At 45.4% G+C, this 22,997-nt stretch overlaps 1 protein-coding gene across 1 annotated transcript in view; it reads left to right on the top strand.

The window, feature by feature from the left end:
* Positions 1 to 7,592: 7,592 nt before the first annotated feature.
* ME3 (malic enzyme 3) overlaps positions 7,593 to 22,997 on the top strand; it is a 196,315-nt gene continuing 180,910 nt past the window's right edge. The window contains exons 1-2 of the mRNA XM_062196842.1: positions 7,593 to 7,669; positions 8,074 to 8,271. Coding sequence (XP_062052826.1) covers positions 8,089 to 8,271 — 183 coding nt within the window. The 5' untranslated portion in view covers positions 7,593 to 7,669; positions 8,074 to 8,088. The remainder of the gene's footprint in view (positions 7,670 to 8,073; positions 8,272 to 22,997) is intronic.

Raw genomic sequence — 22,997 nt, 5'->3', positions numbered from 1 at the left:
TTACAATAATAAACCACACAAGCAGGCTCTGAGCCTGTGAATCCACAAAGGAAACAAATTACTTCTCTTTGCGGGAAAGATCTCTGAATCAGGCAAAGGGATTTGAGGCTGAATAGGAGCTGAGAGGAGGGGTTGAGTGGCTAAACCTTGTGAGAAGGGAAAACAAAAAACCACTGAAGTGATAAAAAGCTGAAGAGAACACAGGTTCACTAGGCATAGCCTGCCCTTTTCTTGTCAGTTATACACATAAAAAAAGGCACGCTTTAAAAAACTCTTAGAATGAGAGCGTCAGACAGGACTCTTCCAGATGGTCAATGATTTTTGTCCTACTATGAAACAAGACCTGAGACCATCAGCAGGAAGAACGATTTCACCCTTATGGAAGTGTGTCGAGACTGTTGCAACGTCAATTAGGAAACTGGAGGATATGCTCATTACAGTTTAACAAGCCCGGAGCCCTAGGAGGAGCCCGTGAAGCAGCCGGCGGCAGGGGTCAGCTGGTCCAGGGGATGCTGAACGGCCCAGATGGGCAAATCCCACCGCGGACAATATACCGCGGCCTCATCCCGCTGGGCTCCGCCCTGACCTCCAAATAAGAGCTCAGGGAACAAATTTGTTCCCCCTTATCAGCTGCTTGGCTCAGCAGCTGCTGCCATGGGTTCCTGCTTCCGTGTCTTTCCTTTTTCCAACAGTTGCCTTTTTGTCTAACTTTTGTGTAAGGAAGGAGGAGGCGGAGGGGCCCAGAGCATAATGGAGAAACGGTGCAGCGGTTGTCCGAGGACGGAGCATCTGAATAGAGTGTTTCAGGAGGGCGGAAAATAGATTTTTGAAACAACCTCCAGGAAATTGGAGACCTAGAAAGTACACAAAAGTATTGCTTATTAGTTCTCTCCTTGCCATTGCTGTCAAGGACGTGACTTTGTTCTTGGAGCTCCTACTGCAGGGTGGAAGTGGGCGCATGTATGAAATGGATGGAAACGTGTGCCCAGACCAGCCCAGAAAATAAGAGGTGGTCCTGTAGGCCAGGCTAGGGATGGAAGCAGGCCAGTTGAGACCTGGCTGCAGGGCTAACCGGGAGCCGGGCAGGGAGGCTGGTAAGAGACACAAAAGGAGGATATTGCACCCTTCTGTCTGGAAGCAGTTTTGTAGCTATGTATCTACCACTTGAGTAGATGACCAAAGAATTGATAAACTAAAATTTCAACGTGTTTTTGCAATGTCGGCATATAGGAATAACTGAGTCTAGTGGGCCACTTGATTCGAAATGTAGTAATGCAAAACATTTTTTTCTTGTTAAAATTAGGTATTAAACATCACAACAATGGAGCTGGCACACGGTGATGTAGCTGGTAAGCTGCTAATTAAGGTCCTGTCATCCCACATTGGAGTGTCTGGGTTTGATTTTCATCTCCAGCTCCTGACTCCAACTTTCTGCTAAAGCAGACCCTGGGAGGTGGCAGTGATGGCTTAAGTAGTTGGGTGGATCAAGTTCCTGGCTCCCAGCTTTGGGCTGGCCCAGCCTCAGCTTTTGAGAGAATTAAGGGATCGAACCAGGAGACAAGAGTGTGTACTGTCTCTCCTTCAAATAAATAAGTAAATAAGCAAAATTACCACAGTGCAACAGAACAGAGAGCAGAATCAATGCTACAGAAAAAAAAAAGTTTTCTTCTGCTATCCAAGAAAATTGTTCTTTCACTTCTCTTTGTGGTATTTTTATAACATCAGGGAACTGTTTATTCTTTCTTAACAAATAGAAAGCTGCAATCAAGAATCCAAGGTATAACAGGACAGGGGGAGAATGGTAGGAAGGAGGGGAGAGGGATAAGAGAGGTAGACAGATATGCCAGTTATCCTGATATGACCATTACAGAATGTATTCATGCATGGAAACATCATCTTGTACCACATTAATTTGTGTAATTACTATATGCCAATTAAAAATAAAACAAAATTTAGAAAAATGGGGAAGAAAGAGAGATGGAGAATGCTCCAAAGAGAAAGGAAATAGCTCCAGAGGGCAGAAGATCAAAGGGGTAGGATAGAGTGGCTTAATGTCCCCACCATCTCCCCATGTCCTTTCCTCACTCAAGTCCTGTGTAAGCTATTTTGTCCTTCCCAGTCAGTGCAGTCCAACTCAATCCAGCAGTCATTAATTTCACACAACCCCAAGCTAGGTGTCCAGTAAGATGCAAGGCTGAAGAGAGATGAGGAAGGACCATGGATGATGAGTGAAGATCAGAGGCCACTGTCCCTGCAGGGCTCAGTACATACAGGCTGGCTGACCACTTCACAAATGTGGCCCCTTCCTGTCCTGGGACCTCCATAGCATCTGAAGCCTGGCTTTCAATCCCAGTCCATTTCAGGCAAGTCTTTTATCTTCTCTGGGCTTTGTTTGCTCATTTAAAAAGTAGGGATAATTGTGCCAACCTTTGTTAGACCAAGGCCAGCAGAGACAACAGAACCATACAAGATATATCTCAGAAAAGGAATTTAATATAAAGGACTGGTTTCACTGGCACTAGAAGGTGGGATGAGAAGGAAGGGAATATTGAGGCAGCCACAGGTGGCAACCAAAGGAGGGGCTCCCATCTCTGAGGCTGAAGGAGCAAAGAGAAAGGCTGGGACCTCAGAAGCTAGATGTGTGCAGCAAGAGACCCACTGCTGAGTCTGGGGAGGGGGCAGTGGAGGAGGTTCTGGTGAGCATGGATCCAGGGTGTGGAAGGACTCTGGGACCAATGACTGATGCTGATTGAAGGGCAGCTATTGGGGTTTCCTGAAAGGCACCAAGAGCAGGAAATCTCCCTTCTCCAGTCTTGAATCTCCCTCTATGGCCCCCTACTGGCAGAAGTTAGCAGGCAACCTATTGCCAAAGAGTTTGAAGGATTCAAACTCAAGCCATAAACTAAAATATAGAAATATAGATTTGGAATTGGAAGAACTAACCACTCGGTATTTTATAAAAATTATGAAGTTGTGTTAGTATTTATAAAGTGCTTAGACCAGTGTCTGGCAAGGAAGAAACACCTTAAAATGTCCCTCTAGGAAACAGACATTTGTCCTAGCAATTAAGATACTTGCATCCCACAACGAAGTGCCTGGGTTTAATGCCTAACTCTGGCTCCTGGCCCTGTGGAGGAATGAGAAGGCCATGCCAAGGTGGCCGCTGGCAAGCAAGCGTCAGTTACTCAGGAATGGCTTTGAATCACACCTGGCAATGGAGCCTGCCTGGCAACAGGCTGTGATTGGATGGCTTTGGAAACTGCCTGGCAACACACTGTGATTGGTTGGGGCATAGACCGCCCCTTGACCAGATTGGCTGGTCTTGGCTATATAAGCTGTGTACCAACTGAAATAAATGAGTTTGTGGGCTGCTTGCCTCAAGCCCGCTTTCACCCGACTCCCGGGGTCTGTGTGGTGACTCCGCGCCTCTTGCCCCCACCACGCTCCTCCTCTCAGAAACAAATCCACTGCAACATTGTTGAGAAATCAACTGCAACATGGCCCCACTTTCTGCTGGTGTAGACCTTGGTGGATAGCAGTGATGGCTCAAGGAACTCTTGTCACCCATGTGTGGGATACCTGAATTAAGTTTCCATCTCCTAGCTACTTCTGGCTTAGTCTCAGCCCAGTCCTGGGCCTTTGGGGAATGAAACAGCATATGGCAGCTCTTTGTCTCTGCTTAGCAAACAAATTTGAAAAATAATAAAATATACTTTAATTAAATAAATAAATCTACCAAAAATCAATATGAAAAATCATATTAGATCTGGGTTTTTGTCACGAGGATGGTGAGACTTAAAAGGATCACACACAATACTCAACATCACACAAGCTAGTTGCTGGGAGAGTCGGGACTATCTGAACTCAAAGCTGTTGTTCTACCTCCACGATCCCCTGTGAGACTCAGAGAAGACAGATACATTAATAAATCACTTCACAGAGAGACAGATTACAAAACCACAATAGGAGAAACACAACAGAGTTTGGGGAGCATCAGGAAGGAAGGGTGAGCTGCAGGCTGGGGAAGCTAGGAAGATGGGCAGGAGGTCTTATTTGAGGGGAGTTGTGAAGGAAAAACAAGACTTCACTGAAACATATAGCAAGTGTTTAAGTTGAAGCATTTACAAAAATGATAGCAGCAATATGAATTAATGAATTATCTTGGAGGCCATCTTGAATATTATTCATAAATGCATGAAGCAATGAAATTAGCTAAGCAATAGTGAATTTTTAGCTGACCTTTTAAAAATCTATGTGTAGGGGGGCTGGCACTGTGGTGCAGTGGGTTAACGCCCTGGCCTGAAGCGCCAGCATCCCATATGGGCACCAGTTCTAGTCCCGGCTGCTCCTCTTCCAGTCCAGCTCTTTGCTATGGCCTGGGAAAACAGTAGAAGATGGCCCAAGTCTTTGGGCCCCTGTACCTATGTGGGTGACTTGGAAGAAGCTCCTGACTCCTGGCTTCAGATCGGCACAGCTTCAGTCATTGCAGCTATCTGGGGAGTGAACCAGTGGATGGAAGACCTCTCTATTTCTCTCTCTCTCTGTAACTCTGCCTTTCAAATAAATAAAATAAATTTTTTAAAAAATCTACGTGTAGGGTCATAAAATCTGAATTCAGCAGGCAAAAGATCTTCTTTCAAGCTAGCAGACTGAATTAAAGCTCTAACTTGTAGCTCTTTTGATATCTTTTTAACAATGTATGAAGTTGAGTTTCAATTAAGTCCACTCTTTGGGAAATTATGTACAAATTTGAATCATGAATTTTATTTAATTCCATAAAGTGAATACATTGTAGTGCTAAGCACTATCCCAGGTACAGGAGTTGCAAATTATTGTCAGTGGTGGTTCCAGTCCTTAAGGAACTCACAACCTAGTAAGGCAACAGGTAGAGATGAAAATCTCCATAATCACAGCAAAAATGCAAAGGTACTAAGGGCACTTTGGAATATGGAGCCTCTGTCCAAGAGAGCATGGAATGGAATTCCTTCCCTGTCACCCCAGGGAACAACATTTCAATGATGGCAAAATTCAGTAAATGGGATGTGAAGGGAGAGGGGCCAAGACAAATTACAGAGACTCATTCATTTACTTAGTGCTAGTATGCAGTTGGAAGAAATTCTGCAATCTTTCCATCATTCTGAATCTGATCTCTGAAATCCTATGTTCAGCTCTAAAAATAAGGAAATTGCCTTGAAACCGGGGATGGAAACCACAGATGTCAATACTAATATTAGCTAACGGTTTCTGAGCACCCACTGCATGCACAGCACTTTAGGATAAAGTGAAGTATTATAATCCAGGCTTCTAGTTACTGGTTCCTGGCAACCATTTTCTCCTTCAGCCTTTTAGTAATGGACTCCCCTACTGAGCTTTAGCAGAGCAAGTACATGTCCATCCCATTGGCAACATTGCTTCTCAGCCTTCCTTATCCCTGGATGTGACGATGTGACAGTTTTTATCTAAACACCAGAGGTGGAGTAATGTGTACAACTTCTACATCACTTTGTTAAAAGGAGTCACTTGCCCTCCTTTCCTGCAGGCTAGGATGCCAATGTGGTACCAGTGCTTCTCTACGGAAGACAACAGTGTCTGGAGAAGGAGAGAGCAGCAAGATGGGGGAACCTGGCTCCCTGCGCAGCTCTAGAACCAAGAAGCCCCTCCTCCTTCTGATGCTGCACCTGGTGCACCTGCCTTTCCCACTTTTCCTTTATTGTGGCCGAAGAACAAACACACACAAAAGAAAAAAAAAAACAGCATTGCTATATTTATGTCTGGATTAAGGGAATATGGGCTGCAGGTGAGGACATGAAAGAGACTCATATGTAAACTGCAAAAGTTTTAGTAAATTGATGCTATAAAAAATTATATATGCTTGTTTGGAGAACTCTATTTACATCCTGGTTTCTAGCTGAGTTTCAAATGACTGAGGTGAAGGAAAGGTCATTGTACTGAGCAAGAGCAGGCAGATTTGATCAACAAATCATTTTGGATGATTTGCTATGTGCCAGGTTCCAAAGATAAAAGCACATGCGTGCACGCGCACATACACGCACACAAACACACACAATACAATCTCTGCTTTCAAGTTGCTGGTGGAGTTGTGGAAGATATGCAAATATAAAAAGTGTTGAAAGGAATTAGTTAACTTTTTTTGTTGCAGATGATCAAAAATCTAGCTCAAACTGGCTTAAGGGAAATGAAAAGATTGTTTACAGGCTTTTGTGAAATAAATGGACAGTCCAAGAGTACACCCATAGATGGGATATTTTTGCCGCCCTCACCTCTGTCCCCCTACCAGGTAATTCTGATTCTGTTTAGAAAGCCCTGCTCTACACAAATCATTCACACTGCAAATAGGAGTAGAGACCGGAGTTGGGGAGAGACTGAGTGAGGAGAAAATCGTGGCTGAGATGCAGGACTCCTGAACTCAGGCAGGAGCAGCCCTGAGCTCGTTACCGAATCCCCACTCTGGACAGAGAGCAGAACTAACACCTTGGCAGCGTGAGTTTTGAAGAGGAGTCAGCAGAAGGCCATGGCACCTGTCTGGCACTCAGTCCGAAGGCTCACAATCCCTGAGAGAGGCTGTCACTTCCCTTCATTCAACTGACAACAATGAGGAGTTACACGTGGAGCCTCTGGTCATGAAGTCTGCTTTCTGGGGCGGCGGGGGGGGGGGGGGGGGGTTAGACAATAACCAACCAGAGAAACAAGCTAATTACCACCTGTGTTAAGTTCTATGAAGGAAACCCCCTTCCCTATATATTCCCTAGTGGAGGCCAACCTTGGATAGAACAGAGGAAAGGTCTTAGAGTTGAGGAATCCATGGAGATGGATGGAAATGAGGCAGTCGTTTGGAAGGTCAGAGTGTAAGTGTTCCAATAACGGCAATGATAAGCACAAGGGCCCTGGGGTGGCAGGGTCCCGAGAGGTGTAGGGAAGCAGGGAGGAGCGAGTGAGGCTAGAACCCAGAAGAAGGTAGAGAGCAGAGTGTGATGAACTTGAAGCAGTCAGCAGGAGTCAGAAGGGCCCCCAAAGAATAAAATGTTTACTGTAAAAGTTATCTCCTGATTACTTTGTGGACAAAGCGTAAAATGAAGTTCAGGGTGACAGGGGCCCTGAGATCCCAGCGTGGCCCCAATAATCCATGGCAGACACAATGGGTCCCCAGGGCCACTCTTAGTAACTGTGAACATGGAAGTGCTCTGTGTCTGGGTACAGGTGGCTCTGGAACACGAGAAACGCGGCTAGTGTGACTGGGGAACTGCATTTTAAAATGTTCTTCCAAGTTACTCAATTTACTTAAGGGCACACAATAGCATGCGGCTCACAGCTGCTGTGTTGGCCAGCACGAGGCACCATGAGGTCCCTGAACGCCGGCCTCCCCAGGTGCCTTCACTCTTGTCAAGATGCAGAGTCCCAGGGGGCCATTCTGAGCTTCGTCTTGTCACTGAGGAGGCAGGTGCACTCGCAGCTGTGAGGCAACTTGCCGCGTCCTCAGAGGCAGCCCGCACTGCACTACCAAGAAAGGATTCAGGACGCACCAGCCCCGCAAGCAGGAGGCCGCTGGAGCGGTCCAGCCATTGGCAGGAGAGGAACAACGAACCGCAGCGTCTCGCCCCGCCTGCCCCGCAGCGTATCCGCCTAGACATCAGCTCCGGGACCAGCGCAGGTGAGCCAGGACAAGAGCCACCGAGGCAAATTCCCGGGCAGGATTGGGAGTGCAGGGACCCCCACCCCCACCCCCACCCCAGCGCGTTGCGCAGCCGCTTCTTCTCCGGGTTGAGTGCGGGGGTGGCGCGGGCTATCACCCGCACGGATCTGCTTTTTCGGGCTTGCTTTCTCTTTGCCTGGCACTTGCTGAGGCCTGACACCCCGCAGCAGAGAGAGCTGAGCAGGTGGCCTTGAGCGGAGGCGGGGTGGTGACAGGCGGCGGGGGCTGGAGGCTTTAACCCTTGGCGCGCCCTTGTTCTCTCCCGGAGGACAAGTTCTGGGCTCAGGCCCAGTGCCTTGCTGCGCGCGTCGGTCCTGGCTGGCTAGAAGGCGCCCCTGACCTTGGTCTCTCCCCGGTGCCAGGTCTGCGCAAGGACCATGGGCGCTGCGCTGGGCACTAACGCGCGGCTGGCTCTTCGGCCGGGCCAGGCCTGCAGCACCCTCGCGCGCTGGGCACCCTGTGCACCCACGCGAGCCTGCCACTCCAAGTCCAGCCCGGCGCGCCCTGTGCCTCTGAAGAAGAGAGGATACGATGTCACCAGGAACCCGCATCTCAACAAGGTAAGGGGCCCGGGAGGTAGGCTCCCCGCGGCGCTCCTGTGGCTGGTGGGGAAGGGCGCTCCGCCCCCTGGCCTGGGAAGGCTCATCCCGGGCGCCCGTCCAGCGGTTTTCCGCTTGGCCTTGCAGGGGCTTGGTGTGATTTGGTTTGATTTTCTCTTTCCCATCTCCTCTTTCTCATGAAGAGTGGTGACCGGTAATGCAGGGAGCCTGATTTCTTCAGGAATAACAATACAGACCAGGGTAAGATCACCATGGTCAGTCTGATCTCCCTTTGATGCTTACTAGTTCTTTTGGTCTTAGACAGTTCATTTTACCCGGATCACTCTTATGGGTATAAGTTTTTGTATCTGTTAAAGAGATGCAGGTGTTTTAGAAATGTTGTGAGATTTGCAGAGATATGGAGGTGGGATTCTTAGCACAGTACCTGGCTACCCCTGAGAAAATAAATGTCAGATAAAGCTTTGATTATTATTTTTGGGAAAAGATTAATTCCAGAGTGAGTACAGAAAGATCTAGAATGGCAGAGATTTTAGAGTGTGAAGGGACATTGGAGATTCTAGTTCAAACCTCCCCTTTTGCAGAAAACAAGACAAGTGGGGCCTTGCCCAAGGTCACCAGCTAGATAGTGCAGATCCTGTCTCTGGGTCCAGATCTCCAATGCTCTGTTCAAGTTCAATCCACTGTTAACCTATGAGTGTTAAATAAGAGCACACATGTCTGTTTCTGGGGATAGAGTTAGTGTCTTTGAACTAGGGGATTGGGCAGAGAGAGACAGAAGCAACAGAACTGGATTTGAGGCTCACCTCCTGCTTTCCTCCGCAAATTTATATGAGCATCTCATTTCATCTCCTGAGGCTCCACTTCCTTCAGCCTAACATGGGTGCTCTGGTAGACTCACCATTCCTACTTCACTTGATTATTGTGACAATCAAAGGAATCATCGAATTTGAAACTCGGCTTTCAACTATATAAAGTACTGGATAAATAAGCAACTACTGCCAAATAAAAATGTTATTAAGCTAAGGAAATAAGTCTTTCTCTCAGCTTCTACCTATCACATTGACTTCCTTCTTTTTGTACCCTAAAGACTTTAATTTCTCATACACTACTACTCTCCAAAGTATTCCATATTTTTTTGAATTACTTTGCAGTAAGTGATAGAAAATGCAGACTGGATTAAGTAAACAAAAGGCTCCTTTAACTAGAAATTTAGAGGAAGGCTTGCAGGCAAGGCTTGACCCAGAAGTCCAGATGGCATTCATAAAGATGTGGGTTCTCTCTGGCACTCTGCTCTGCCTTTGCTATGTCAGCTTTATCCTTGGGGTCCAGCCAGTGGAGCCTTTCATCCCAACATTGCCACAACCACCCATCTCCTGTCCTTGCACCACACTTTCCGGGAATAGAGAGACTCATCTTTTCTGTTAGCTCCTGCAGAAGAGAAAGGAAGTGAATTTTCTTATTGACTCTGAGTGCATTCTCTTCCCATTCCTAAACTAATTATGGTTAACTTAACGCTGTTGTATCCTACCCATGGAGTTAAAGATAGAGATTAAGGTAGGGCTGTCTACACTAACTAGATTAGAATAAAGGGGATGTGGTTTCCCCGCCGTAAATCTGGGTATTGTTAGCAGGGTAGGACGGATGGATGCTGGAGAGCAAAACAGTAAATTCCCACGACAGGCTCTAAGCATTTTGACAATAACTCCCTTAGACGTGCCAACATATTAACCAAACAGCACTTATTTCTTTGTGAATAGTTAAGAAAATAAAGGCAGAGCTCAAATGCCAGTTTTAAACTCTAGATTTTGGACCTCTGGAAGCATACCCACCCCTACTCTGATCCATAATGTAAATCTTTGACTCCCAAGTAACATAAATGGGAATCTATCCATAAATCTATGGGACCCCATCTTTTTATGAAGTTTATACATCCCCGAAGTCAGTGGATGCCAGTGTGGGTTGGTGAGGGCATCTACGGTGACCTTGTCCCCCATTCACTGACCACTGAGGAAAGAGGGAAGCCGTGGAAGGAGCAGCCCTGCCCGGGAGCAGCTGTGCATGCCACCTTTTCTCCCACTGGCCTGTCTGTCTCGGACTGTCCTGCTGACTGCCTGTGCTCAGGGACTCTCCAGGGAAAGCCCAAGACTTGGTGCTTTCCATAGCCAGATGCAAGGATTCTGCAGAGGTTAAGCAATACAATGAGGAAAGAAAAGAGAAGGGCAGCTTTGTAGGGTCTTCAGGGTAGCAGTTAGTGGGCAGGTTCGTGGGTGAACTGTTTTGTGCTAGAATGTGAGCTCTTCGGGGTCAGGGACTGGGCTTCATGCACCCTTCATCTGTGACGGGCAGTTCCTGAAAGATCTAGCAACCGGCATTACATTCTTGGAATGGGGTCAGTAGATCTGCCATCCACTTTTGACAGCTCAGGAGAGGCATTTAAGTGAAGTTTGAGGTCAGAGGGAGGTCAGGAGGCAGAATTCTCTGAGAGAAGAAGAGCTACGGAACAAGGCAAGCATTGTTGATGTGCAGTCGCTGGGTCCTGGTCCCAGCTCTATTATGTGCTGGCTGTGTGATCCGTGATGAATCTCAGAAGCTCCTCTGCCCATGTCACCCCTTCTCTGTGAGGATCATATGAGATAGTCCCCGCGAACTCACTTTTCAAATAGGCTAAATATTAGGTGATCATGTGGACGACTTCCAGAATTGGGGTAGAAAGCACCCTTACAGAGGATCTAGTGCGGAGTTACTCAGATTGAGAGCCACAGACTGTGAGATGTGGATTAGCTTAAGGGGTCTGTCTTCTTCAGGCACTGAGCAATAAGGGCTGATTGGTTTGTCTTCCACACAGGACCCTGAACATGGTGAACACAGATGCTCTGCCTTGCACATGACATTGTTTGTCTGACCTGAGGAAATAAACAATCACTCTTTAAAAGATACCAATCATTGTATAGCCCCTTGCCTCTCAACTGTATTAATCTAATGTCATGACTTCAGGCCAGTGCTCGCATTTCCTAGACAAATGCCTATGTTTGACCCATTTTGGAGAAAATACAGCTACTTGGCCCAAATCATTAGGCTGTTCACTGAAGGGATGTGTTATTTCCAAGACTGCATAATTCTATCCCTTCAGCCCATGTGCCAAGGGTGAGTTTTGCCATAAAATTCCACTAATCCTTTACCTGCTTCTCTGTAATTTTCTTTTATCTCTTGAACTTGGTATTCAGGGAAATAATTAATGAAGAGAATTTTTAGGCAAATCTCTGTGACCGTAGGCCAGAACATTTCATGCAGTGGCCCTCAGACACTGCAAGACAGCACAGGTGAGGTTCTTCCACACAGACTGCCAGTGTTGAGGCCAGTGACCCTGTGAAGGCTGGATGGCCACTGCTGCAGCATTGGCTGCACATCTGAAACCATGCAGGTTTCAGCAGAAGCCCTTCTGTGATTGATTAGAAAGCCCCCACCCCCAGCTACGATTTGCCTTCAAATAAGGTTTCTATGCTTTTGTTTGGTGTCACTGTAGAACGTGATCTTGCCTCCTGTTGGTAAGGGGGAGTGTGTGACACAGCTTTGGCTCAAAGCTTGACCAGGAGAGGATGATGAGGTTGCGTGGAGCGTTAGAAATGTGCTGGTGATGCTGTTTTCTGTCCTGAAGGCAAATAACGTGATATAGCTCCCAAGACCTCTGCTTCAGATTTGATGTAGAATCAGGCCTCCTGACCAAAAGAGAAGCAATGGATTATCAAGTAAATAATAGGTCCAGAAGCAGCAATGTCCTACAGCCCTGGCCTCTTGTGCAGTGACTCAGGACATTGAAGCCCACGTACTGTTCAAATATTTTAGGAACAAGCAAGCAGAGGCAGGTTGGAATCAAATCCTTCCCTATTGAATATTATTCTAGCTTTGTGGGATTGGTAAACATGTGGCGTTGGGGCTTTGTGTTGGTAATAGCTTGAAGAACCTGTATTAAACTAAAATATAGGCAATTGTAACAAAGCAAACCCTGAACACAGAAGCTTAAACTGGAGAAAAGTGTATTTCTCTCTTATGAGCAACTCTGAGCTGACACCTGGGGCTTGGGATGTAGCTTGATTTTGTTTGCCACTTCAGTGCATATTTTACATTTTATGGTGCATGATGGTTACTCTTACTTGCCCTGTCAGTTCCACACAGCAACCATAGGAAAAGGGAAATGCCTCTTAAGGGTACAATTTGGAAGTTGTAGCATCACTTTTACTTGTATCCAAGTAGCCAGAAGTTCATCACATGCTTCTCCTACCTGCAAGACAATCTGGGAAATAGAATCTTCTGCTGGATGCTTATGTATTCAGCTAAAAATTCTATGCCATTAAAGGAAGGGGGGATGGATATTGAGGATACTGCCACAAAATGGTGATCTAAAACTTTCATTCTTTTGCTCTGTCAGTTTTACCCAGGCTTTAAAATCCATCTGTTTCTCTGCATCTTCACTACCACCAGCTGTGTTCTCCTGCTATCTAGATTATGGAGGAGCTTCCTAACTGGTTTCCCAATTTCCAGCTTTTTTCAACCATTACCACTGTGTCCATTATGCACCCTTTGAATACTAAGACCTTGGACACATCCTTTGCCCTTCTCTTTCTTTCAGATGCCATTTCCAACCCACCAGAAAACTCTGTTGCTCTACCTTCAGACTAAATCTGGAATCCAACCCCTGCTCACCACAGCCCCATCCTGATTTGAGCCCCCAACATGTCTTTGCTGGGTAACTGAAACCTCCCCCCCACTAGCCTTTTTCCTACCAATTTAGCTCCTCTTGTTTATTCTTAACACAATGGCAGTCAGGCTTTTATATTGTGTGTTGCACAAGCATTTGTGCGATCATTATGAAGACTTCAGAAACACTGGCTTATGTTTCATGTGAATGCATGATTGGTTCTCTCTGAACTCATCTTTTGCTATCCATCTTCCTTACTGCCCCAAGCACATTGGCCTCCCTGCTTTTCCTCAAACACTCTAGGCTGCTCCTACCCAGAGTCTTTGTGCTGGCTGATCCTTCTTCCTAGAGCCTATAGCTCCTAAAAAGTCACATGGTTAACTCTCTCCCTGCTTTAGGGCTTCTCATTTCTCAATGAGACCTACTGTGAGCACCCCATTTGAAGTCCATAAGCAGTCCATTCAACATGTTTGATCCTCTTTAACGTATTTTACCTTCTCTGACGTGGCACTTTCTAACACATTATTTAACTAATTTAGTGTATCTCTGGTTTATTGTTTACATGCCTTCACTGTAATTTAAGCTCTATTTAGATGGGGATTTTTGTCTATTTGCTCATTACTATATTCCAGATATTTAACTGATATTCATTAAATGAGTAAGTAGTTCTAAGAGTTGTCTGCTGCGGCTCCTTCTCTCATCCCTTTCCTTCACCTCTCCTTTCACTAAAGCCCCCTCCTTTCTGCCTGGTGCCTGCCCTCTCACATTTGTGATGTTGATACGTTCTCCTGGGGTGTGGCTACATCTCACATTAGCCTTGTGGGTACCCAGGGGTCCACCACAGAGTGAATTGCTGGAGAAGCGCAGCACAGAGTTTACTCTGTTTCCTGATTTCCCAGCATTAAACAGAGCCCAGGGAAGAAGGAGGAAGTCCTAGGTAGAAAACCCAGGTGGTGCCTTGGAACCAGAGGTTCCGCAGGAAGAAACAAGGCAAAAACCAAAGGGACGATATCTAGAACGTGGGCCAGATGAAAGAGACCCCAGCTCCCATCACCATCCCCAGCTTCCCATAACTCTCACCCTCCGTGTTGAGCCCTTGGTGCCTTCATCCCAGCTCTGAGCCCTTTATGTGCTCCTGTGATGCAACACCACTGTGGAAGACAAGGGAGGCCCATCAGGGAACACTTCCTCTCCTAGGCGTCTGAAAGCTGAGGAAACTGGGGCTGGGGTTACAGGAGTTGAAAAGGGAGAGATTTGCTAGTTTTTGAACCTTGAGTTGATGCTCAGAAAGTATTTCTCACAAACATGTTGTTATACACAGCTGAATTGTTCTCCAAAGAAACACTGAGTATTAAAAAAGCATTTGTGGGGCACCGATCCTGTCCCAGTTGCCCCTCTTCCAGGCCAGCTCTCTGCTGTGGCCAGGGAGTGCAGTGGAGGATGGCCCAAGTGCTTGGGCCCTGCACCCCATGGGAGACCAGGAGAAGCACCTGGCTCCTGCCATCGGATCAGCGCGGCGTGCCGGCCGCAGAGCGCCTACCGCGGCGGCCATTGGAGGGTGAACCAACGGCAAAAAGGAAGACCTTTCTCTCTGTCTCTCTCTCACTGTCCACTCTGCCTGTCAAAAAAAAAAAAAAAAAGCATTTGTGTGGTGCTTGTTATGAAGACTTCAGAACTGTTGGCTCATGTCAGTGAAAGCTAAATTCAAAATGAAAAATACTAGATGAAATCTATATATGTAAATTTGCTGCAACAATATGTAACCCTGTCAAAAGCCTAGGAAGTAAACCTGTGAAAATGGGATTATGGGGAGTTTACTTTCCCATTATGTAAGTTTCTTTAATACTCCATTGTCTTTTTTTTTTTTTTTAAGATTTATTTGTTTATTTGAAATTCAGAGTTACCCAAAGAGGAGAAGCAGAGAGAGAGAGAGAGAGAGAGAGAGAGAGAGAGGAGAGACAGAGAAATCTTCCATCTGCTGGCTCACTCCCCAATTGGTTGCAATGGTTGCAATGGTCGGAGCTGTGCTGATCCAAAGCCAGGAGCCTTCTCAAATGCACGTGCAGGTGTCCAAGGACTTGGGCCATCTTCTACTGCTTTCCCAGGCCACAGCAGAGGGCTGGATTAAAAGTGGGACCCTACGCACTATGTCACAGCACTGGCCCCCATTATCTTTTAAATTTTAGGTTACAGCTTCTGTTAGGAAATAAATTTCTAGACTCAAGTAAATAACATTCAGCCCGACTTTGAGAAGTTGACCTATATGTAATGCATAGATGGACATCCCTCTGGAGTAGTCTTATTTCAAGCTTTGCAATTAGTTGTCTTCTGGAGGCAATGCATTTAGCTTCATGTAATAACCAAATGTTAACACAAGAATCTGCTTGCTGCCAGTTCTAAAAGCAGTTGTAAACAGCTAAATCTAGATCATGTTAGCAGCAGCACCGGAGGGCATATCTCATACAGAAATATGTGGTATTGGCTCAGACCTGGGCCAGCTGGCATCTTAAATCAATCTAATAAGTCTGGACTCTATATATAGACTTTCTTTGGACACTTTTTAGGCTCACTTTTTTTCCCCCTGTTTATAGTTTATCTTGTCTTGGTGTCCTTGGCCCTTGTAAGCTGTGAGGTTTATGACTTTCTTTTAGTTTATATTTTTGTCATTTCTACCAGAGGTTTCTTTTATAGCCTGCCTTTTTTCTTTCAAAATCTGTATTCTGTGAGAGGTGGAAAAGTCCTTTGACTTTATAATTATTGCGAATGGATCACTAATGTGCAATACTTTTTTTCTGCAAAAAACATGGGTTACAGTCAGCTTCAAAAGTCTTCACTTTGATGTGTAGAAAGTGCACTGGGAAGTCCTTTGGGATGGTATCCAACGGCCTTTTTGCTTCAGAGCACAAAAAATGCTCTATGATTGTGTGAAGAAAATCTGACTGATACCCTACAATTGGGGGTGCCGAGGTCAGTGGTTAAAAGCATGCATTCATTTTGTACCCAAGGGTTGCTGGGCAGCAACACAGTAAAAGAGTAAACTGTACCCAGTCATTTGAGAAGGATTTTTGATGGAAAGATCATCTTTTGAGGAACTTGAAAAAGAGAAAATGGAAGCTGCATTTGTTCTTCAGAGTAACTATTGAGAACTAGGTAGGATACAGTTGAATGATCGGCAACCTGAGAATATTACTTTCTAGAAAGCATTTTGTCTTGTTCTGTCTTGTTGGCTGTGAACCATACATACGTTGGTCCTATAAGATGGAATCCTGGAGAAGTGGTCTGTGCTGACTGCTTTATTTTGTTTTCTTTTGCTTCACTGTTTCAGAAAACAGAAGGAGGAAGTAAACACCTCCATCAGTTAACATCTCCTTTAGGTTAAGGGGCTATCCTGCGACTTCCACACAGGAGAGGGGCCACCCAGTATATAATGGGACTAGTCTCCAGTCAGTACACAGTCTCTTTTCCTTCTCTCTCTCTCTGGCTTTGAAAAACTGTTGAGAATTCCAACCCAGATCCCCATTAGACTGGATTTCTTTTGATAGCACTATTGAGGGAGCTCAAATACTAATTATAGCAACTAACAGGTTTTTTTTAAATTTTTTTTTATTTGACAGACAGAGTTAGACAGTGAGAGAGAGACAGAGAGAAAGGTCTTCCATCTGTTGGTTCACCCCCCAAATGGCCACTACAGCTGATGCACTGCACCAGTCCGAAGCCAGGAGCCAGGTGCTTCCTCCTGGTCTCCGATGTGGGTGCAGGGACCCAAGCACTTGGGCCATCCTCCACTGCCTTCCCAGGCCACAGCAAAGAGCTGGACTGGAAGAGGAGCAACCGGGACTAGAACCCAGCACCCGTATGGGATGCCAGCGCCGCAGGCGGAGGATTAACCAAATGAGCCACGGCACCAGCCCTGCAACTAAGTTTTTAAGACATGTGATGTGATAGGAATTGTTGTAAGTAGTTTATGTACATTAACCCATTTAATACACTAGCACAACTTTTGAGGGAGACCCTGTTATTATTCTGATGGTATAAATAAAAAAACAGAGACAGGAGAATACTAACTAACTTGCCCAAAGTCATGCAGTGCATACTTGGCAGAACCAAGTCTTGAATCTAGGCCATCTGGTGTTAAGACTGCACCCTCATTCTCTGTGCTGTATTGCCACTTGCAGTGTGCAAGTCCTCTTCTGAATGTGCAAGCTCTTCCCTCTTACTTGATATGAGTGCCTGATGCTGGATGTGCTGTGACCTGAGGTAGTAGCTAAGCCATTCCTTGCTCCCTGCTGCGGTTCTATTAGATTAATAGAATCTTGGAGTTAGAGGAATTTTAAAGATCACTGGGTGCCTCATCCTCACCCTATAAATCAGGGAAAGGGAATGGCCCACGGGCCATATAGGGCCCATGAAATAATTTGGTCTGACCCTGCCAAGGCAACTGTGGCAGGATTAGAAATTCAATAAATCTATAGTAGAATAATTTTTAAATTGGTAATTTTGTATGGTCTGTGAATGATGTTATAAATATCCAAACGGTCCTTGGCAAGAAAAAGTTTCGCCACCCCTGCTCTAAATACATGTAATTATCCCAAGACACATTGTTTATATATTAAATTTATTCAGTGGTTATTGGCTGAGTTCCTATTCTGTTTTAGGCAGTGGAGACATCATGGTGAATACAATATTCCTTCTTCTGCCTTTGCAGAACTTATGGAGTATCAGGGATAAAGGCGAGGATCAGTTAGTAAGAGGACAGTTTCGATTTCGTGGGTAGCTATAATGAGAAAGATATTCATGTAAGTGCTGTGGACGACAGATGCAGAAATGCTTCCAATAGCAGTGCTAGAAGTGGAGGAGGGGAAGCTGTTTAGGCCAGACTAAGAGAGAAAATGGCATTCTGTCCCAGAATAGCCATCCATTACTTTTGTGGTTGAATGCAGAGAAATTAAGTAATAGATCTGCAGCTATAAGGGACCTCATTTACAGGGAAGCAAATAATATTCTAAAATTCCCAGTTCTACAGAGTATTGGAACCTTAACACCTTTGATTTGATAATTTTCCTTGCTTGTATGTTGCACACTTCAGGGCTCTCCCGAGTCCCCTCTGCCATGCTGCCTTCCTCAGTAATGCCCATGGATGCAGCTTGCTCTTCCTCTGGATTGCATTGGCATTCAGCACATGCAGGCAGTCTTGGCTCTCTCCCACATGCGTCCTCACAGCACGTTTATTAGTGTGTGGGGTCTGTCTCCATCGCTTATGCTTCCTTTGGGTCCAGGAGACTGTAGCCAGCACAATAACTTCCTCACAGTTCCCTCAGCAAAACTTAGTTACGTGAATTCCTTCCTCATTGCCCCCTCCTTAGCAGTCCAGAAACCACTCTGGAGGACTGATAATACACTAACCCCACCTGCCATCTATTCTGAAAAGATGGTGGAAGATTTTATGTGGTCATGTAAAATATGTTTAGAACTGTCCTTAGGACTTGGAGAAATTTGAAATCCAAAGGGATTCATTCACCATACCAATATGGATTTTGGAAATACATTTCCTTACGAGAGTTTGTTTATACTTCTGAAGAACAGTGTCTTCATGGTGACATCATACATTTTCATCCTTGGGCTCCTGCAAAGACATCAGATTTACACCCGTTCTAGCTAGCAACAGCTTAAGGATTTTGAGGTGGAGGTGGTAGTAAAAGGAAAGTAGTCAGCTGGAACCATTCGTGCATAACCGCCAGTGGGCATAGCCCAAGACCAGGTATTTGGAGCCGGAGCACACTGCTTTAAATTTAGGTATTTGGAATCAGAAAAGCCTAAGATTCCAATCCCAGCCCTGCGATTCCCTCGCTGTGGGATCTTGGGAAGGGCACTTTGTTTCTCTGAGCCTCAGTTTCCTCATATGTGAGTGGGGATGATAATAAAATGAACCTACTTGACAGATTGCTGTAATAATGAGATGAAAAATGTATGTAAAGAACATGGGGAGTGTCCAATTAATTCTCATGTAGTCCACATCTCTAAAGTTCCTGCTCCCTCCTAACACAGTATGAAGCCTTGTATGATCTGCAGAAGCCACAGACCCAGCAGCACTGAATATGTTCCATGCCCTCTGAGAGTTCCCTCCCTCCCTCTCTCCCTCCCTCCCTCTCTCCTTTCCTTCTTCCTTCCTTCCTTCCTTCCTTCCTTCCTTCCTTCCTTCCTTCCTTCCAAGATTCACTCATTGATTTGAGAGGCAGAGCTACAGAGAGACGGGAGACAGAGAGAGAGGAGAGGTCTTCCATGCACTGGTCCACTCTCCAAATGGCCTCAACAGCTGAAGCTGAGCCCATCTGAAGCCAGGATCCAAGAGCTTCCTGCAGGCCCCCCACGTAGTTACAGGGGCCCAAGCACCAGGGCCATCCTCCACTGCCTTTCCAGACCATAACAGAGAGCTGGACTGGAATTGGAGCAGCCAGGACTCAAACCGGTGCCCACATGGGATGCTGGCACAAGCAGAGGCCTAGGCCACTGCACCACAGTGCTGGCCCTATAGAGTTCCATTTCAAAGGAAGATGTGAAGACTGAGGGATCAGAGCTCATTCTCCATGGGCATGGACTGTATCTGATTTGGACAGAAACTCGAAAAAGAGGAGTATGTCAGCAAAGACCTCAGTGATAAGTTCTGTGTTTGATGGAGCTTGAGCCTGAATTTGAATAACCTTAAGTAAAAATATCTCTAGCAAGAGAAATTCAAGTGTCCTTTTAAAAGCTGGTACTTTTGGAAGTTGAGCCTGGTGTTGAAGATGGGCCATCGTCAAGAATCTCAGAATTTTGTCCCAATGTTTTGGCACATTCTAACCAAGGTTTTCAAAACTAACTCTGAAAAACAAAACAAAACAAATTTAGCTGAGTCTGCCTTTCTGTTGATCACCACCATATCACTGTCAAGTCTCATGAGATGATCTAGCAAGATGGCAAGATAAGACAAGGTCTGCCACGCTAGTTTAGCACAAAAGTTAAAAGGTTGCAGCAGTGCAGCTAGTGGGGCGTGGTAAGCTCACCCTCAAGTCATCCTCTTCCTTCTTACCTCCCTTATGTTATTTTTGGTCTCTTCTAGTCCAGTTTTGTTTTGACTGGGAAAATCACTTGAGGCCCCAAAGACAGTGAATAGTAATGCAATCATTGCTTGGTGAAACAGGAGTAGAGATGACTGGTGTGAAGAAAAAAAAATCCACTTTACAAATCCAATTTTAGAAACATGCTTTGAATTCCACCTGTCAAAGCTGAAAAATTTTCTCTATTCTCATACTCCAAGAGCCTGGTGGCAGCTATCCTTGTATACAAGGAGCCACAGAAGCTGCTTAGCCTTTTCTGAGGGATGGTGGTGTAGATCCTGGTGGGGAAGCCAGATAGGTAGCACCAAGAGAGAGGACCTGTCCAGCACAGGGACAATCCTCCTGGAACCTCATGTTATCTCCAGTAACCGATCTCCTTCAGTAACTGGCCTCAACTGCAGCACTGCAGGGTCCTGTGCAGCCTTAGCCGTTGTCTAGTGGACTGAACTGTTCAATGTTCTATGATTTTCTATCAGTTAATTGGGCAAAGCCAGCTGCTATGTCTGGGACTTAAAATCCCTAGGACAATAGCATTAGAAATAATAATAGCATACCTGCGCCGCAGCTCACTTGGCTAATCCTCTGCCTGCGGCGCCGGCACCCTGGGTTCTAGTCCCGGTTGGGATGCTGGATTCTGTCCCAGTCTAGCTCTCTGCTGTGGCCCGGGAGTGCAGTGGAGGATGGCCCAAGTGCTTGGGCCCTGCACCCGCATTGGAGACCAGGAGGAAGCACCTGGCTCCTGGCTTCGGATCGGCTCAGCACACCGGCCACAGTGCGCCGACTGTGGCGGCCTTTTTGGGGGTGAACCAATGGAAAAGGAAGACCTTTCTCTCTGTCTCTCTCTCTGTCTAACTTTGCCTGTCAAAAAAAAAAAAAAAAAGAAAAAGAAAAAGAAAAAAGAAATAATAATAGCAAACACTTATATAATGCCAGCCATATCAGATACTCTTTCAAAAAATATGTATTTAAGAAGGAATAAAGGAGGGAGTTGGCGGGGGGAGAGAAGCACTTGCTCTCACTGGCTCACTCCTTAAATGTCCACAACAGCATGGGCCTCTCAGGCCAAAACTAGGAGCCAAGAACTCAATCCAAGTCTCCAGCATGGATGCAGTGAACTAACTACTTGAGCTATCACCTGCATCCTCCCAGGGTGCATATTAGTAGGAATCTATAATTGGGAATGCAATTTAGACTCAAACCCATACACTCCAACATGGGATGCCCTTATACAAGCTGGCATTTTATTTTATTTTTTTTTTTATTAAACTTTTATTTAATGAATATAAATTTCCAAAGTATAGCTTGTGGGTTACAATGGCTTCCCCCCTCCCACAACTTCCCTCCCGCCCGCAACCCTCCCCCCTCCCGCTCCCCCTCCCCTTCCATTCATGTAAAGATTCATTTTCAATTCTCTTTGTATACAGAAGATCAATTTAGTATATATTAGGTAAAGGTTTCAACATTTTGCCCCCATAGCAACATCGAGTGAAAAAACTACCATTGGATTACTAATTATAACATTAAATAGCAATGTACAGCACATTAAAGACAGAGATCCCACATAATTTTTTTTTTCAAAATAATTAATTTTCTATGCCATTTCCATTTTAACACCAGGTTGTTTTTTGTTTGTTTTTTTTTTTTCATTTCCAATTCTCTTTATATACAGAAGATCACTTCAGTATATAATTAGCAAAGACCTCATCAGTCTGCGCCCACACAGAAACGCAAAGTATAAAACTACTGTTTCAGTACCAGTCATAGCATCACTTGGCTTTAGACGACACATTAGGGACAGATCCCGCATGGGGTGTAAGTACACAGTGACTCCTGTTGCTGACTTAACAATTTGACACTCCTGTTCATGGCGTCAGTAATCTCCCTAGGCTCTAGTCATGAGTTGCCAGGGCTATGGAAGCCTTTAGAGTTCGCTGACTTTGGTCTTATTCCGATAGGGTCATAGTCAAAGTGGAGGTTCTCTCCTCCCTTCGGAGAAGGGTATCTCCTTCTTTGATGGCCCCGTTCTTTCCACTGGGATCTCACTCACAGAGATCTTTCATTTAGGTCTTTTTTTTTTTTTCCCATGATATCTTGGCTTTCCATGCCTGCTATACTCTCATGGGCTCTTCAGCCAGATCTGAATGCCTTGAGGGCTGATTCTGAGGCCGGAGTGTTGTTTAGGACATCTGCCATCCTATGAGTCTGCTGTGTATCCCACTTCCCATGTTGGATCTTTCTCTCCCTTTTTGATTCTATCAGTTAGTATTAGCAGATACTTGTCTTGTTTGTGTGATCTCTTTGACTCTTAGACCTATCAGAGCTATCAATTGTGAGCTGAAATTGATCACTTGGACTAGTGCGATGGCATTGGTACATGCCATCTTGATGGAATTGTGTTGGAATCCCCTGCACATTTCTAACTCCACCATTTGCGGCCAGTCCGATTGAGCATGTTCCAAATTGTTCATCTCCTCCCTCTCTTTTTCCACTCTTAGATTTAACAGGGATCACTTTTCAGTTAAAATTTAAACACCTGAGAATAATTGTGTGTTAATTACTGAGTTCAACCAATAGTACTACAACAACAACAACAACAACAAATACTAAAAAGGATAAAGTATTACATTGTACATCTAAAGTCAGGACAGGAGCTGATCAGTTCATTGTTGCTTATAGTGTCCATTTCACTTAACAGGTTTCCTCTTCAAGCTGGCATTTTAAACACCAGGCTAACACAAACCTGCCAGGTACTTATTGTTGTGTTACATATATTATTTTCAAGGAGAGGAAGTGTTGTGAAGAAAGTAAGCTTTGTCTATAGCTCTTTCACCTCCTGTTTCCATGGCCTATCCTTCCTAACACATTACTATCCTAAGGGTCTTCATAGTACCCTTAAGTTGCCCAGGGCTGCCAACCTAAGAAGACTTGTTCATCTT

This window comes from Lepus europaeus, chromosome 7 (genome assembly GCF_033115175.1).
Source record: "Lepus europaeus isolate LE1 chromosome 7, mLepTim1.pri, whole genome shotgun sequence".
Lineage (NCBI taxonomy): Eukaryota > Metazoa > Chordata > Mammalia > Lagomorpha > Leporidae > Lepus > Lepus europaeus.
This window is presented reverse-complemented; position numbering and strand designations above follow the sequence as displayed.